A 17,685-nucleotide genomic window follows, 5' to 3' on the forward strand; every position below is an offset into this window, starting at 1 on the left:
ATGAAATCTTTGACAACTTCAGTTTTTTCTCCATTTATCTTGATGTTATTTATTCCAGTGGTGAGGATTTTTGTTTTCTTTACAATGAGGTGCAATCCATAGCAAACACTGTTGTCTCTGATGTTCTTCTTAAGTCCTCTTCACTTTCAGTGGGCAAGGTTGTATCATTTGCATATTGTGGGTTGTTTATGAGTCTGTCTTCAACCCTGATGCCAAATTTTTCTTCATATAATCCAGCTTCGTGAATTATTTGCTCAGCATACAGATTGAATAAATATGGTGAAAGAATACAACCCTTGCACAAACCTTTCCTAATTTTAAACCATTCAGTGTTCCCTTGTTCTATTCAAATACCTGCCTCTTGGTCTATCTATATACAGGTTCCTTGTGAGCACAATTAAGTGTTCGGAAATACTCATTCTCCCAATGTTGTCCACAGTTTGTTATGATCCACACAATTGAAAGCATTTGCGTAGTCACTAAAGCACAGGTACACATCATTCTGGTGTTCTCTGCTTTCAGCCAAGAACCATCTGACATCATCTGGATATCCCTCTTTTCCATGTCTTCATCTGAATATAGCCTGAACCTCTGGCAGTTTCTGATCAATGTACTGTGACAGCCATTTTTAAGTTACCTTTTGCAAAATTTTACTTGGATGTGATATTAATGATATTGTCTGATACTTTCTGCATTACTGGGTCACCTCTCTTTGTCATGGGCAGAAATACAGATCTCTTCCAACCAATTGGCTAGATAGCTCTCTTCCAAATTTCTTGGCATAGGTGAGTGAGTGCCTCCAGTACCACATCAATTTGTTGAAAGATATTAATTTGCATTGCATGAATTCCCAGAGCCATGTTGTTGGCCAATTCCTTCAGTGCACTTTGGACATCTTCCTTCACTGTAATCATACCTCTTGATCATATGCTACCACTTGAAATAGTTGAAGATTAACCATTTCTGTTGGGTACAATGACTGCATATTCCATCTTTTGATATTTTCTGCATCATTCAATATTTTGCCCATGGAGTCCTTTAATATTGCAATTTGGGGCTTGATTTTTTTTCTTCACTTCCCTCAGCTTGAGAAATGCTGAGCGTGTTCTTTGGTATTGCTTTTCTAGTTCCAGATCTCTGCACATTTCTTTATAATACTTGACTTTGTCTTCTAGAGCTGACCTTTGAAATTTTCTATTCAGCTCTTTTACTTTCTCATTTCTTCCATTTGCTTTGTCATCTCAACACTGGAGAGCAAGTTTTAGAGTCTTTTCTGGCATCCATTTTGGTCTTTTCCTTCTTTCTTGACTTCTTAATGACCTTTTGCTTTCCTCCTTTATGTTGTTCTTGATGTTACCCCACAACTCTTCTGGTCTTAGGTCATTAGTTACTAATTTATCAAATCTGTTCTTGAGATGATCTCTGAATTTAGGTGAGTAATGTTCAAGGTCATATTTTGGCTTTGGTGGACTTGTTTTAATTTTCTTCAGCTTCAGCCTGAACTTGCATATGAGCAATTGATGGTCTGTTCTACAGTCTGCCCCTGGCCTTGTTTTGACTGATGACATAGAACGTTTCCATCATCTCTTTCCACTGATAAGAGTTAATTTGATTTCTGTGTATTATTCCATTTGGTAGTTCCATGTGCATAGTCATCTTTTATATTTTTTAAAAAAAGGTAGTCTGGCATGAACAAATCTTTGGTCTTGCAAAATTCTGTCCTGCAATATCCATCATTGTTTCTATCAACAAGGTCCTATTTTCCAACAGTGAGATGGATTGACAAAATGCCAGCATCAATGGCTCAAGCATGGCAACAATTGTGAGGTTGACCCAGGACCGGGCAGTGTTTCATTCTGTTGTATATATGGTCACTATGAGTCGATACCGACTCGATGACAGCTAACAACAACAACAAAGGAGTCTAGTGTGGCACTACAGGATAAGTATTGGACTGCTGATTGTAATATCGGCAGTTCAAATCCAATAGCCGCTCCTAAGAAACACTATACTACAGGGTCATATGATTCTGAACAGACTCGACAGCACTTAACAACAAACAACAAGGAGACTAAGACTGAGAGAACTTGTCTGCAGCCATACACAGATCACAAAAACGTGTAGGAACACTTTGTTTGAAATAAATCTGTTCATATATCAACTGGAACCCTTGTAGCAATGTTTTTACTTACCAGAAATTGCCTTATTCTATTTCTTCTCCAACTAAGAACTCTTGAGTCTTGTAACATGAATCCACGTCTGTTCTTCCACTGTGCTTTTAAGTAGGCCTGGGGAAAAGCTTCAATGTGAAATGAGATTGAAAGAATGGTATATAAAACAAAAACCTATTTTGCCTTCTTTTATATTGATGCTTCATGGAAGGAATCCTTAGGAAGCTAGTTGAAATAAAAGATAGTCTTCTATTTGCTGGATGCCACCATTATGACCCTCATTTTCATTTCAATTGCTTAATATTTCAGGATTTGCAAAGAAGAAAAACTCCAACTATATTGTACCCCCTTACCCAGGTTCCTAGTTTTGCTTCCTGTCAGTACCAACACACACATATATACTTTCAGACATTTTGTTCTTTATTCTCATCAAAACACAAAATTTGGACAATTAGGGTATCACAATAAATATCTGGTAATTGTAGGAGTCCTAAGTACATAGGGAAAAAAAAACAAAAACAAAATATAGTGCTTTTACTCTTTAGGCATTTATATAATCCCCATTTATTTTATTGTCATATCTTTTAAAATGATATATATAGATAAAACCTCGAATTTTCCTTTCAGGTGCGGTGTCTAAGAGACTATGGAGAATTTGAAGTTGATGATGGCACTTCTGTCATATTAAAAAAAAACAGCCAGGTATTTCTTTTCTTATCATTCTGTACTTTGAATGTTAAGGTTGTTGAATGAAAGAAATGTTTGAATCAATAGCAAAACAAGTAACACCTTATTTTAGTATGATGTTTTATATAGGTCACTGTATTAAGGCTTGAAGCAAATATTGGATATATGAATGGCTTCAGAAGTTCATGGAAAAAATTCCATTATCTTTTAATTTTCCATGAAATTTTTGAAGCCCCCTCATAGTAAGAAAAGGTTAAATAATTTACAGTACATTGCTTATATTTAACAGGAAGCTTTTCCCAGGAAAATTATCACAGTAGGCTTTATTCTGGCTAAGTAGTAGAGCATTTTTCAGAGGCTGTTAAACTGGATTAAACTTCTGGGAATTATATTAAAATAAGTTCATTTTCAGCTTTGATTTCATTTTTAAATGATAAAAAAAAATTCTTAAGTATTTAGTGTATGTCTTAGTTATCTAGTGCTATTAGAACTATCACAAGTGCATGACTAACAAACACATTTATTCTGGCTAGAAGTTCAATTTCAGGCTCCCCTCTCTAAGGGAAGGCTTTCTGTTTGTGTCAGCTTTGGAAGAAGGGTCTTGTCTTTTTTGAACTCAGTGTCTTGACGATGTTCATATGCGTTGGCATCTATCTTCTGTTATCTTTAGTTGGTTGCTTAGTTGCCTGCTCTATCTGCCTTTTTATATCTCAGAAGACATTGACTTAAAGACAACTTATACTACCTCATGAACAAGAAGAAAACTCATTCTCAAATAACCATAGATATATATGTTTGGATTTGCAACACGTATTTTTGTAGGACACACTTTAATCCATAATAATATATAAACATAACAATGTTGTTAAGTGCTGTCCAGTCAGTTCTAACTTACAGCAGCCTTGTTTAGTATTTTTGAGGAGTGGCTGGTATGTTTGAACCACCAACCTTGTGGTCCAATGCTTATTATACTGTGCCACACCAAGACTCCAAATAGGAAATATTAAAATTGTAAGGTTGTAGCTTAAGATACATTTTTGCTTAAAAAAATCTCAATATAGTTATTTTTTTCATGGAAATCTTTAAATTCCCATTAGATGCTATAGAAGGCAAAGCTAAATTTATTTTCGTTCTATTCTAATTTTCTGTAATGCCAATACTGTAGATAAAAAAGCCTAATCTTCATGATTCTTTCTTTGCCTCCCTTCTTGTTACCAACCATTTAATATCTAATGACCCTGAGTTATTGGTGTTGACTCTGTTTGTGATGTGAGCAAAGTGAAGGCTTCTGGATAATGTGGACTATTTTGCTAGAGAGAGTGACTTGATCTATTTTACTAATTCTCTTGTTGGGTACCATCGAGTCGGTACCGATTCATGGAGACCCTGTGCACTGTCATGGGCCTTCCTCACAATTATTGCTACATCTGACCCCATCACTGCCACCACTGTACCAGTCCATCTCACTGGTGCTCTTTCTCTTTTTCACCGACCCTCCACTTTAACAAACATGAAATCTTTCTCCAGTGATTGGTCCTTCCTGACAATATGGCCAAAATTTGAGAGAAAAAGTCTGGCAATCTTGACTTCCAACAAGCACTCTGGCTGTACTTTTCCCAACACATATCTGTTTGTTTTTGTGGCAGTCCACAGTACTTTCAATATTCTCCTCAACACCATAACTCAAATGCATCAATTCTTCTACAGTCTTCCTTATTCAGCACTGTCCAACTTTTGAATGCATATTAGGTTATTGAAAATAGCATGGCATGGGTCAGGCGCACCTTAGTCTTCAAGCTGACATCTTCGCACTTCAAAACTTGTAAGAGGTCTCATACAGCAGATTTGCCTAATGCGACACATCATTTAATTTCTTGATCGCCACTTCCATGAGTGTTGATGGTTGATCCGTTCAAAATTAAGTCTTTGACAGCTTCAGTCTTTTCTCCATTTATATGGATCTTGTTTATTGGTCCAATGGTGAGGATTTTTGTTTTCTTCACATTGAGATGCAACGCACACTGAAGGCTGTGGTCTTTGATCTTTATCAGTAGGTATTTTAAGTCCCCTTCACTTTTAGCAGGCAAGGTTGTATCATCTGCATATCGCAGGTTGTTAATGAGTCTTCCTCCAATCCTGATGCCATGTTTTTCTTCATATAACCCAGCTTCTGTGATTGTTCAGCATACAGATTGAATAAGTGTGGTAAAAGAATATAATGTTGGTGCACATCTTTTCTCATTTTAAACCATTGTTGTTGTTATTATGTGCCGTGGAGTCGGTTCCGACTCATAGTGACCCTATACAGGGTTTCCAAGGCTGTAAATCTTTACGGGAGCAGAACGCCTCATCTTTCTCCCGTGGAACAGCTGGTAGTTTTGAACTGCTGACCCTGAGGTTCGCAGCCCGATTCGTAACCACTATGCTACCAGAGCTCCTTATGTATAGGTTACTCATGGGCACAATTAAGCATTCCAGAATATTCATACTTCACAATGTTGTCCATAGCTTGTCATGATCCACACAATCAAAAGCCTTTGCATAGCCATTAATGCACAAGTAAATATTTTTATTGTATTCTCTGCTTTCAGCCGAGATTCATCTAACAGTAGCAGTGATATGCCTTGTTCCACAACCTCTTCTGAATCTGGCTTGAACCTCTAGAAGTTCTCTGTCAAAGAATGCTTGCAGCCGTCTCTGTATTACCTTTTGTAAACCTTTACTCTTATATCAGTGATATTGTATGAAGATTTCCACATTCCATTGGGTCACCTCTCTTTGGAAAGGGCACAAATGCTGATCTTCCAATCACTCGGCCAGTTAGTTGTCTTCCAGTTTCTTGGCAGAGATGAGTGAGTGCTTACAGTGCCGCATCAATTTGTTGAAAGATTTCAATTTGTATTCCATCTATTAGCAGTGCTTTGTTCTTTGCCAATGACTTCAGTGTATCTTGGACTTCTGCCTTCATTATCATTAGCTCTTGATCATGGGTTACCTCTTGAAATGGTTGAACATTGATTATTTCTTTTTGGTCCAGTAACTGTGTATTCCTTCCATCTTCTTTTGATGCTTTTTGCATCGTTCAATTATTTTGCCCATAGAATTCTTCAATACCCATGTCGAGGTTTGAATTATTTTTTTAGCTCCCTTCACTTGAGAAATGCTGAGCGTGTTCTTCCCGTTTGGTTATCTAACTCCCAAGTCTGCACGTTTAGTTATAATATTTGACTTTGTCTTCTCTAGCTAACCTTTGAAAATTTTGTAACTCTTCTTCACTTATTCTATTTGCTTTTGAATCTGTACACTAGAGAGCAAGTTTCAGAGTCTCTTCTGACATCCATTTTGGTCTTTTCCTTCTTTCTTGTCTTCTTAATGACCCTTTGCTCTTTTCCTGTATGATGGTCTTTTTTTTATTATTATTTTTAAGGTTTTTATTGTGGATTGAGTGAAAGTTTACAGGACAGATCATCAGTTTACATTCAACAAATCATACACCTTGTTTCATTACAATGATTATAATCCCCTCCATGTACCATCGGTTAACAATATTTCTCTCTACTCACTTTAGCTTTTTAAAAAATCAAAAAACCCCACTCAGGCATGTATAATTTACACATCTAAAGGGCACATTCTGCACGTCTCTTCATGTTCCAGTATTCAGTATTCTGGTACTGAAAGTATTCCAGTGCTATTCATAAGGTTTTCAGTAACTAAATATTTGGAAGTAATCCTTCTCTCCTTCCTTGTCTGTCTTTGTTTCGTAGCTCATCTGAAACCTTTCCACCATGGGTGACCCTACTGGTATTTAAAATAGCCATGACATAGCTTCCAGAATCAGCAACACACAGGCCACCACAGTACAACAGACAGACAAGTGGTAGACTGATGCCCTTGTTGTTGTTAAGTGCTGTCGAGTTAATTCTTACCCTATAGCGACCCTGTACAGGGTTTTCAAAACTGTAAATCTTTACAGGAGCAGAAAGTCTCATCTTTCTCCCATGAAACAGCTGGTAGTTTCGAACTGCTGACCTTAAGGTTCACAGCCTGATTTGTAACCACTACGCTACAAGAGGCTTTAAATAGTTCATTAAAACAGAAGTTGAGTATTTTTTAACCTGATAGATATTGAGTGTGTGCCCTAAGACCTTTGCTAAGGCACAAATTTCACTCCTAAGTGTCTTCCTAGAAATAGGACACTAGTGAGTAGTTACAGGTGATGAATTAATGCTGTCATAAAAGTCTGTATTTTTGGAGGAGCCAGTATTAGCTCTGATTTATAAGAACACAGCTGTCCTTATAAAGTGAACTATGAGAAGACGTTATCTCATCCAGACATGGTCCTGAGGTTGAACTTCTTACTCAAGTTTTACGGCTGATGTTGCCATCCAGTGTGCTGGGATAGTGAATCGCAGCCCTGGGAGGGCTGGGGTTGGTGTAAGTGAGCCCTTTCTCCATTTGGTCATGTATTGGACAATCATCATTTTCTATGTGGACCATGGCATGCAGAGCCTTCTGTTTGACGATGCTGTTAACTGTGTCTCATAGGTATCACCTCACCCTCAATTATAAAAAATAGAAAATTAAATTTGAAAGCATAATCAACTATAGTTGATATTATGTGGCATCTAAAATATCTAATTATATCTAAAATTTGTTTTTCTTTGGGACCCTAAAGTATAGATCATGTACAAAATTTGGAATATCATTAAGAGAAACATTTTCTTACCATAGGATATATATATATATATATGTTTTTTACGTGTATTGAGTGAAGGTTTACAGAGCAGATCATCTGTTTTACATTCAACAAACCATACACTTTGCTTGACTACATAACTGCACTGCCCTCCTTTTACCAACACTTAATAGCATTTATGTCTATTCACTTTAATTTGCATTCCTCCCTGTGTCTCCTGTTACCTTCATCTTTCCTCTACTAGTCTCCCTCTTGTTGTATATTGCCTGCTCCATCACCCATATTTACATATATCTACTTTCTAGTCCATGAATAATTTTCCCTCTCTCTACCCCCTCCCCCATCATAGATAGTTTCTTTTATCAAGAAAACCTTTTTTTTTAGCTTTTTACAACATTGGTCTCATACAATGTTTGCCCATATATGATTGACTAGTTTCAGCATAAAATCTTCTAGGTTCAACCATGTTTTGAGGTATTTCATAGTCATTATTCTTCAGCGTTTTGTACTATTTCATTGTCTATGTGTGTATGTAAAAAGTTCGTTTAACCATTTTTCTGTTGATGGAAATTTGGACTGTCTCCATCTTTTTGACAGGTCTCTTGTAGTCAGCCTATTGAAGGATCCTGTTTCCTTATCCATTCTACTCTTTACGTCTCTTGAGTGGTACATTTAATCCATTTACATTCAGTATAATTATCAATAGGTATGAACTGATGTCATTTTTCTGGGGTGTTTTTTTTTTTTTTTGTGTGTGTGTGTGTGTGGTGGTGCTGCTGTATTCTTTGTTCCAAATTTTCTGTGGTGAGTTCATTTTGTTTGTGGGTTTTCTTTTCATTTCTGTAATATTCATGTTGACTGAGTGTCTCTGATTTTCCTCTATCTTTATTTTGCTGTGTAGTTGTATTATTTTTCTTAGAGGTTACCCTGTACTTTGGTAATTTTTTCCTTGCCTAAAGCAGTCTGTTTTATCTTGAAATCTACTTGACTTCCTTGCCATTTGGAAGTTCTGTGTCTACACTAGTCCCTCTTTTTGCTCTGTTGTCATTATATATTGATATCTGAAGGAGCCTGCACCTGATCAACAAAATGGCATTGCAGCTACTCCCAGTTAGCACTGAATAAAGTCCTGCTTTCCGGGGACTGGAAGCTTAAGTCTTTATTACACCTAGAGACACCCCCCCCCACACACACACACACACATACACACACATCCTGATAATTCCAGGTTTCAGGAAAATCTCCATATCCACTCCCATTGTAAACTCACCAGAACTGTACCCAGACTACACTGCCTTAAATACCCCAGTCTGTAAGAGAACAGACAGGCTCTTGGTCTCCTTTGGTGACTTAGAGTACCCCCTCCCATGTTTACTCTCAATAAACCTGCCTGTTGTTGAAGCCAAGACTCTTTCCTCTTTCCTTCTTTTTCCTTACAATATCTCTGATTCCCTATTTTCAGTCTTAATATGTTTGTTTTACTTTAAATACTTATATATCTTGATTGAGTTCTGGATGGTGTTGTCATGAATGGTAATCTCAGGTTGTTGCCTACTGTTGTCAGTTCTTAATCCAAAGAACACCTTATAGCAGTTTTTGAAAATTTGGTCTGGTCATTACAAATTCCTTTAATTTCTATTCATCAGGAAATGTCCTAATTTTGCCATTGTATTTTCGGGACAGCTTTGTTGGCTCTATGATTCTTGGTTGGCAATCTTTTTCATTCAGAGTTTTGTATATGTCACTCCATTGCCTTCTTGCCTGCATGGTTCCTGCTGAGACACCGGAGCTTGGTTCTTCTTTATAGGTCACTTTTCTTTTTTCTGAGCTGCTCTCAGGATCCTTTCCTTGTCTTTGATTTTGGAAAGTTTGATTATGGTATGTCTTGGTGATTTCCTTTTGGAATCTATCCTGTTTGTGGTTTGTTCAGCTTTTTGTATGCATATCTTATTGTCTTTCATGATGTTAGGGAAGTTTTCTTTCAACAGCTTTTCGACAATTTTCTCTGTGCTTGTCTCTTCCTATTCTGGAAATCTGATCACCTGTAAATTGTTCTTCATGGTCTTCCACCTAACTGTTAACCTTTCTTCATATTTATTCATTCTTTTTTCTGATTGTTGTTCTAGCATGCCTAGTATTGAGAGATTTATCTTTAAGCTCACTAATTCTGGTTTCTACTGATTCACATGTGTCCATTTCTGAGATCTTAGTAGTATTAATGGGTTTCTAAAATGCAGGTTTTGTATTGTTTCTAAATTTGTTTTTATTTCATCTGTTCTTACACTTTTCCTGAAGTGTTTTAAAGTTTTTATTATGTTGTTCTTTCCTTGATCTTTCTGTCAGTCCTTTGAAGGTACCTAATTACCATTCTTTAGATGTTTTTGTCAGTAAATTTTATTATATTTTCTTCCTCAGAACTGTCTTCTGACTCTGTATCTTGGTCATTCGTTTGAGTCATTCACTCTTGTTTCTTTTTGTGAGTTAAAATAATCTGTAGTCTCCAGGTTATTGTGGAGTTGTCGTATTTGTAAGAACGAACAGTGCAGTTGTTGGACCTGGAGATGAGAAGTTTCTGGGGGGACTTCTGCAGTTCAATGAGTTCATGAAGAGTTTGTGGAAGAGATGTGGCAATAGAGTTCCTGGCCCTTAGTGGAATTCCTGTTGGCCTCGGTGTTATCTTTGTTCAGGGCACTCAATCTGAGTCCCTTGATTGAGCTGGTTGAAGTTGAGGGCAGCATGACTGGTTAAGTGCATTTGTTTTTTGTAGAGGGTCCATGTAGTGCAACTGCCTAGTCTCCCATCTTGCTGGAAGTCCCATAGATTCTTTTATACTTGTCAATATAGTAGGCATTGTTTCTTTTCAACAAAGGCATTCAAATAGCTATAAAATGAATAACTCAGTATGGTTCACTTTATACATTTGTAAAACTTTCTGTAAAATTCACTTAACAAGTTTGACAGCTGTGTTGGATCATGTGTCTTTGTCACTGACTGGTTTGGATTAATTTGATTACCAGCCTCCCAGATAAACCTTTGAAGCTTGTAAGGAAGGACCTTTAATTTAAGTGCATTATGCTGTTCAACTTACATTTTGCTTCATTGGATAATTTTTATTATCTCTATTTCTTCAGTTATTTTCTAAAGTTATTTACCTTTGACTTTCGAATGTACTGATTTTAGTTTCTACCCAAGTACGTCCTTTTTATGATTTCTTTGGTCACCTCTGGTGCTTAGGAAGTTTACTTTCCTTGCTTCTCATACTTCTTTACTCCAGAGTTTAATAAATGTTCACTTTTGTTTTGTTTCCCTTTGTTTTGCTGGGAATCAGACAAGGAAGCTTCTTTTCCCCTTCCCATTGTTCTCCCCATTTCAGAACAGGCGCAGAGGGTTCTCACGGACACAGAAAAGACTGAGAGCTAAGAAGTCATTGATGCCCTGATGTTACATGAACATTGTCACATGGGATACTTGAAAGCAACATACATTCTGAGCTGAAAAATACTTTTAATCATTGAGATATGCAGGAGAAACATTACCACTGTTCTTTTCATAGAAGAATAATAGATGCTCAGACTCAAATCTTAGAAAAAGCTTAACAGAGAAGACACTGCTTTCACTGGTGTTCATAATGAGCTGTTCCATGAGCCCTGGTGACACTGAACTGCTAATCTCAAGTTGGGCTGTTCAAACACATCAGTGGCTCCGCAGGAGAAAATGAGGCTGTCTGCCCCCATAAAGAAACTCTGTTACATGGTCATTATGTGTTAAAATCAACGTGATGGTAGTGGGTTACTTACATTTTAGTTGTCTAAAATTCTCACCTATCTGGATTTTTCTGTGCGTAGAAAATATTTAATAAAATTCAAGTGTTTTTAATTGAATTTAACTGAAGTAAATCATATAACTCATTGAAATCATTCTAATTAAAAGTCAGAATTCAGTACAATGGCATCAATTTCAGTTGGTTTAAAAAACAAATATAGTAAATTTAAGTTTTAATTACTGCTACTCATTTTCATTGAGTTGATTCTGACTCATTGCTGTTGAAATTTGAAAAATAATCAGTTGCTGCTTTTTATTGACACAACATGTAATCGAAGAAATTATTTTATGGTAATTTTTCTTCCTCTCCCTTCTCCCTTTTACTCCTCAGCATTTTTTACCTCGTTGGAAGTGTGAACAGTTAATCAGACAAGGCATTCTGGAGCACGTGCTATCATAGTTGCACACAGACTGAACCTAACTGACAGAGACATCTGCACTTCTCTCTTTGTATACACCTCCATACCTCTTTGATTTTAAAAGTTACAGGCATCCTTTAAGTATAACTGGGGTTACTTTTCTTATAAGTATCACTTGCTAACCATTAAGGAGTTTTGTTTTTTTATATTGTACATGATTCCTCCTCCTTGTAATAATCTCTATCCATAATTACAACATTCCTATACCATTAATAACAATGTTGTGTTTGTTTTTTTTTTCATGAAAGCAAACATTTATTACATTTGAATCTATTTTTTGAATAATGCATGGACTGTACAGGGAGAAGGTAGACTCCGGTGCATCTGTGTCATTGTTTGGCAGGGTGTATTGTCAAGAATGCTGTGGCATCATGATCAGGTGCAAGCCAAAAAGTCCCATATTCTGGAACATTTATTTCCAAGTCACACAGGTAAGGGGAGATGATAATCTTTAAACTTCTTAGTATATTCAATGTGTAGTCAACTATAGTGAATCATCTTATTTGAAAAGGGAGGCAGTACTTGGCTGATCTGGTACATAACTATGCAAGCCTGTAGGGTGAGCCCCAGTGTCTGATTACCCAGTAGCCTCTGTAACAAAGTACCAAAACCAGAGTGGTTTAAAGCAACAGAAATGTATTTCCTCTTAGTTCTGGAGGCCATAAGTCTGAAATCAAGGTGTTGGCAGGGCCTTGTTCTTTTTCTTAGCTTTTGGTGGCTACCAGCAATTCCTGGTATCTTGGCTTATAGAGATAGTCACTCTGTCCTTTGTCTCCTTGGTCATACAGCATTCTTCACTGTATGTCTCTGTGTCCTAATTTTCTCTTTTTAAAGACACCAGCCATTATTAGAAGTAGTAACAAATAATTTATGAGTGGATACATAAGTAGGTATGTAAGTTGAACAGGTGTTTTATGGAGTGGGGAGTACACCAGTTTGGCAGAGTATATTGTCACATAATACTGCAAATATATTCAGATATATAGTATAGCACATAGAAATCAAAGTCATGAAAACTTAGCCGTAACCAAATAACTTGAGTGAACTGAGTCACTTGGTTGAAGGCTTGGGACCATGGTCTTGGCTAATATCTAGGTCAATTATTATAACACTGTAAACAATGTTCTGTATCCTACCTTGTCGAGTAGCAATGAGAATCTTAAAAGCTTGTGAGCAGCCACCTAATATACAACTATTGGTCTCTTCCTGTCCGGAGCAAAGAAGAGTTACGGAAATCAGACACAAAGGAAACAATTAGTGCAATGAAATAACGGACCACATGAACCATAGCCTTCATAAACCTGAGATCAGAACTAGACGGTGTCCACTACTAGCTGCTCAGATCAGGATCACAATAGAAAGACCTGGATAGAGTGGATAAAAAATTTAGAAAAAAAAATTCAAATTCATAAAGAAGATCAGTCTCAGTAGTCTGAGAGACTGGTAGAACCCCTGACACTATGACCTGTAGTCACTCTTCAAACCTAGAGCAGAAGCTACTCCTAGAGATCACCTTTCAGCCAAAGAATACACAGGCTTATACAGGGAACTATAACACTTAATGAGGAATGTCCTTCTCAGAACCATATGAGACCAAATGGGCAGCATTTGTCCAAAAGCAAAGTTCAAGAATTGAGTGAATGGAAACCCAGGGAGTAAGTCGGAAGAGTGCTGTTACATTAAATGGATTATAACTAGTGTCTTGAAAAATAAAATGTTATAAATTGCTAAATAGGAAGCTGATTTGTTCTGTAAACTTTCACCCAAACCAGAATAAAATGTTTGGTAAATAAATAAACACACCAGTCATTAGATTATTGTAGCTATTATTAGGCTCCACATGGGGATTTTGAGGCTGTAATTTTTTGGGGGTCACCTTTGTTATTAAGTGCCATTGAGTTGGTTCCCACTCATAGCGACCGTGTTTAGGGTTTCCAAGGAACAGCTGGTGAGTTTGAACAGCCAACATTGCAGTTCAAACTGACTTTATGGTCGAGTGCTTATCCTATAGCACCACACCAGGGCTCCTTTTTATCAGGGGCTTCATTTGTCACCATTACTTTTAAATAATGAACTATTTTAAACATTAAGTACTGAGAGTAATATAAGTCGACTTCAAAAATTTCATGGAAAAATGGATTTAAAAGATAATTCTAGTGCCAGATTAGATGCCCTGCTCCTAGACACCCTATAGGTCAGCAGGAACTCTGTCTAGGACTGGACATCCTATCCCTCACCTCTTTCCCCACACCTGGTCCTGTCAGTTTCTTAGCTGGCAGAGGACAGCAATCCATGCCAGGTGCCCTATCTCTTGTTTCTCTGGGTTCGAACCCTACTCCAGTTGGGTTTTTTTCCTCCTTGTCTTGTTTTTTCTCCTTTCTTTCTCTACTTTTTTCTTTTTTTCTGTTTCTCTATTCCCTTCCTTTTTTTCTTTTCTATTAGTTTTTTCCTTCACTGTTCCTTTTTCTCTTTTTTTGTTATCCCTCCCTAATTTTGTTTACTATTTTTTTCTTTCTCTTTTACTCTTGTATTTATTTTCCTTTCCTTTTTATGTATCAAATTCTTTCTTCTTTCTGTTGTTTGCCTGCTTTCCTCCACTTGTATTTTAAAATTATTTTCAGACTTCTTCTGTTTTTTGTTTTCATTTTTCTATTTTATTTTTTATATTTTTTTCTTGCCATACTTGTATCTCCTGCAGCCCCACTGACTGCGTGATGGCCTCTACCTACTACTGTACTATTTCATCAGTGATAGATTGTGGCCAACACCAACTGTGCTGCTTGAAGTGTGAACAGAGAACTGTGTGCACACACATTGTCTATTACATTCTCTGTCACACAGTAAGAGACAGATGGTGAGTACCTAAGAACATACCAACATATAATCATCAATGAAATACAAATAAATCAACAAAATGTCTTGGGGACAACAGATGATTTCAGTTCACATGAAACTAGACAAGTGGTTCAAAAAAAAGTGACCAAAATATAGAGCCCAAAACCTTTTCTGAGGAAGAAATAGAATTGGAATTACATGACAAAAGAATTAAGTGGTGTGAGAGATTGAGGAATTTGCAGATGAACAAGGAAAACAAAATTTGAGAAGAATTAAGAAAAGAAAAGACAAACTAACAAATGAAAAATTAGAAGCAACACAAAAACAACAAATAGAAATCCAGAAGATGAATGCTGAGACTTCAGAAGTAATACATTGAAAAGACAAAGGAGTAGAGTTTAATAAATTCAATTCCAAATTAGCTAGAAGACAAATTTCTCAATACTAATCTGTTAGAGGAAAAAAAAAATTTTTTTGTTTTGTTTTCAAGAAAGACTAAATTATGTGGGACACCGTCAAGAGGAATAAGATGTGATTGGAATTCCAGAAAATCAAGAGGAAAACAGGAAGCCTCCTGCATAAAGATGCTCAGCTTTCTTGCTCTGCGGATTGTCTTCTGGGTCATCTTTGGTTGGTCTCTTGATTCTGCTGCTGAAGTTTCTCTTCTGTTGCTTCTGACCATCTGTGCAATCTACTATTATAGCTCTCCTCACTTATTTCCAAGCCCTCATTAGAATTGCCTTTGACATTCATAATTCCACCTACAGTCTCTTCTAGGCAATCTAGCCTTTTATTATTAAATAGCTTAGTACTCTTCTTCCCTTTGCTCATTATCCACTTCTAAAATTGTTTCCATATTTTAGGTTTCTGACCAGCATCCTGCTCCAGATGCCAAGTTCTTATATTTAGTGCTGCTAAAACAAAAATGGAGCCCTGCTGTGGCACTTTAGGGTAAGCACTGGACTGCAAGGTCAGTTTGAACCACTGCTCCCTGGAAACCCTACATTGGGTTGCTGTGGTTTGGAATTGAATTGATGGCACTTAAAACATAACAGAAATATCACAAAGAAATGTATTCTCTCACAGTTTAGGAGGTTAAAAGTCTGAATTCAGAGTGACAACTCTGAAGAAAAGACCTTGTCTCCTTTCAGGATCCATAGGCCCAGCATTTGTTGAAGTCCTCCTATGTCTTAACATCAGTCTATCACTGGATCTAGACTTCACAGTGCATGGACCCCAGGGTCAAATGATACATTTTACTACTGACATTTCCCCCTGGTGGTAGTTAAGTCCCTCTCTCTGCTCATCTGTCTCCTTTAATCGTTTATAAATTAAAAGGTGTTACATGCCACACTCTTGGGAATCTCCCATACATGGGATCAGGGTTGTGGTGAGATTAAGGGTGGGGTGTCAGTTTCAACTCATACCTACTCTGTGTAGGGTTTCCAAGGAGCAGCTAGTGGGTTTGAACTGCTGACCTTGTGGTTCACAATCCAGTGTTGATCCTACAGTGCCACACCAAGACTTAACTATCAAGCCTATAATTGGTTTATCACATCAGATCACATCATAGGGAATAATCACATAGGGAATAGTCAAACCACTGAGAATCGTGGTCCAGCCAAGCTAGTACATGTTTTGGTGGGACACATTTCAATCCATGACAAATAGAGAATCTGCAAATAGAAATCCAGAAGATTAATACTAAGAATTAATACCAAGGAGCAACTGGTGAGTGAGCTTGAATAGCCAGTAAAGGACAATCCAAGAAGATTACAGAAACATTAAAATGGAAAAATAATTGACAAGGAAAAGCACTCAGAAAAATGAACTTAGCACAGGAAGGCATGCAGAACAAACCAGCAGTACCACACACATAAAAACAATGACAGCAGTTAATTCTACCTATGGATAATTACACTGAATGTCAATGGATTAAATGCACAAATCAAGAGATAGTGGCTGATTGGATAAGAAAACAGGATCCTTCAATATGCTGTCTAAAAGAGACACACCTTACACACAAAGACAAAAACAGATTAAAAATTGAATGATGGAAAAAAACATACCAAGCTAATTACAATAAAAAGTGAGCAGGAGTGGTAATACTAATGTCTGATAAAATACACTTCAAGGCAAAAACCTGTGTAAGAGACAAAGAAGGACATTATCTCATAATTAAAGAGTCAGTAGAACAGGTACACATAATCATAATAAATATGCTCTTAATGAAATTGCCCCAAAATAAATAAACTCTAATAAGTTGAAAAAGGAAATAGATAAATCTACAATAATAGTGAGAAATTTTAATTCAACACTTTTGTAAAAGATCCGAACAACTAGAAAGAAACTCAACAAAGACCCAGATGAATTAAACACCATAACCAACTTAACTACATAGATTTGTACAGAGGATACAACACAACAACAGCACAATACACATTATTTTCCAATGCACATGGAACGTTCTCCAGAATAGCAAGTCTCCAAAAATATAAGAATATCAAAATACTACAAAACATCTTCTTAACTCTCACAGTGCTAAGAAATTAGAAATAATGGGAAGATCAAGGAAATAGTCAAGTGAATGGAAACTGAGTAACATCCTTAAAAGCTACTGGGTAGTAGAACAAATAAATGAAAATTTTAAATTCCTTGAAGCAAATGAGAATGAAAACACAAGATTCCAAAACCTTTGGGACCTGAAAAAGCAGTGCTGACAGGATAATTTATAGCAATAAGTTCACCGCTCTCAAAAGAAGAAAGAAAAAATCAACACAGTGATGCATTTCCTACATCCGGCAAAGTACCCCTACAGTGACAAGAAGAAAAGAAATAATAAAAGATTAGCGCAGAAGTAAATGAGATAGGAAACAAAAACCATAGGAAGAAAAAAAATGCTGTTTCTTTGGAAGGATTAATAAAATTGACAAATCACTGGCAAATCTAATAAAAGAAAAGGAGAAGACAACACATAAGAAACCACAGGGGTGACATCCCAACAGAACCAATGGAAATAAAAGGATAATAACAATACTATGAAGAGTTGTACTCT

General features: G+C 36.7%; 1 protein-coding gene across 1 annotated transcript in view; it reads left to right on the forward strand.

Moving 5' to 3' along the window:
• GINS1 (GINS complex subunit 1 (Psf1 homolog)) overlaps positions 1-11,776 on the forward strand; it is a 47,413-nt gene extending 35,637 nt beyond the window's left edge. The window contains exons 6-7 of the mRNA XM_006860673.1: positions 2,799-2,873; positions 11,708-11,776. Coding sequence (XP_006860735.1) covers positions 2,799-2,873; positions 11,708-11,776 — 144 coding nt within the window. The remainder of the gene's footprint in view (positions 1-2,798; positions 2,874-11,707) is intronic.
• Positions 11,777-17,685: the final 5,909 nt, after the last annotated feature.

This window comes from Chrysochloris asiatica, unplaced genomic scaffold (genome assembly GCF_000296735.1).
Source record: "Chrysochloris asiatica unplaced genomic scaffold, ChrAsi1.0 scaffold00039, whole genome shotgun sequence".
NCBI lineage: Eukaryota > Metazoa > Chordata > Mammalia > Afrosoricida > Chrysochloridae > Chrysochloris > Chrysochloris asiatica.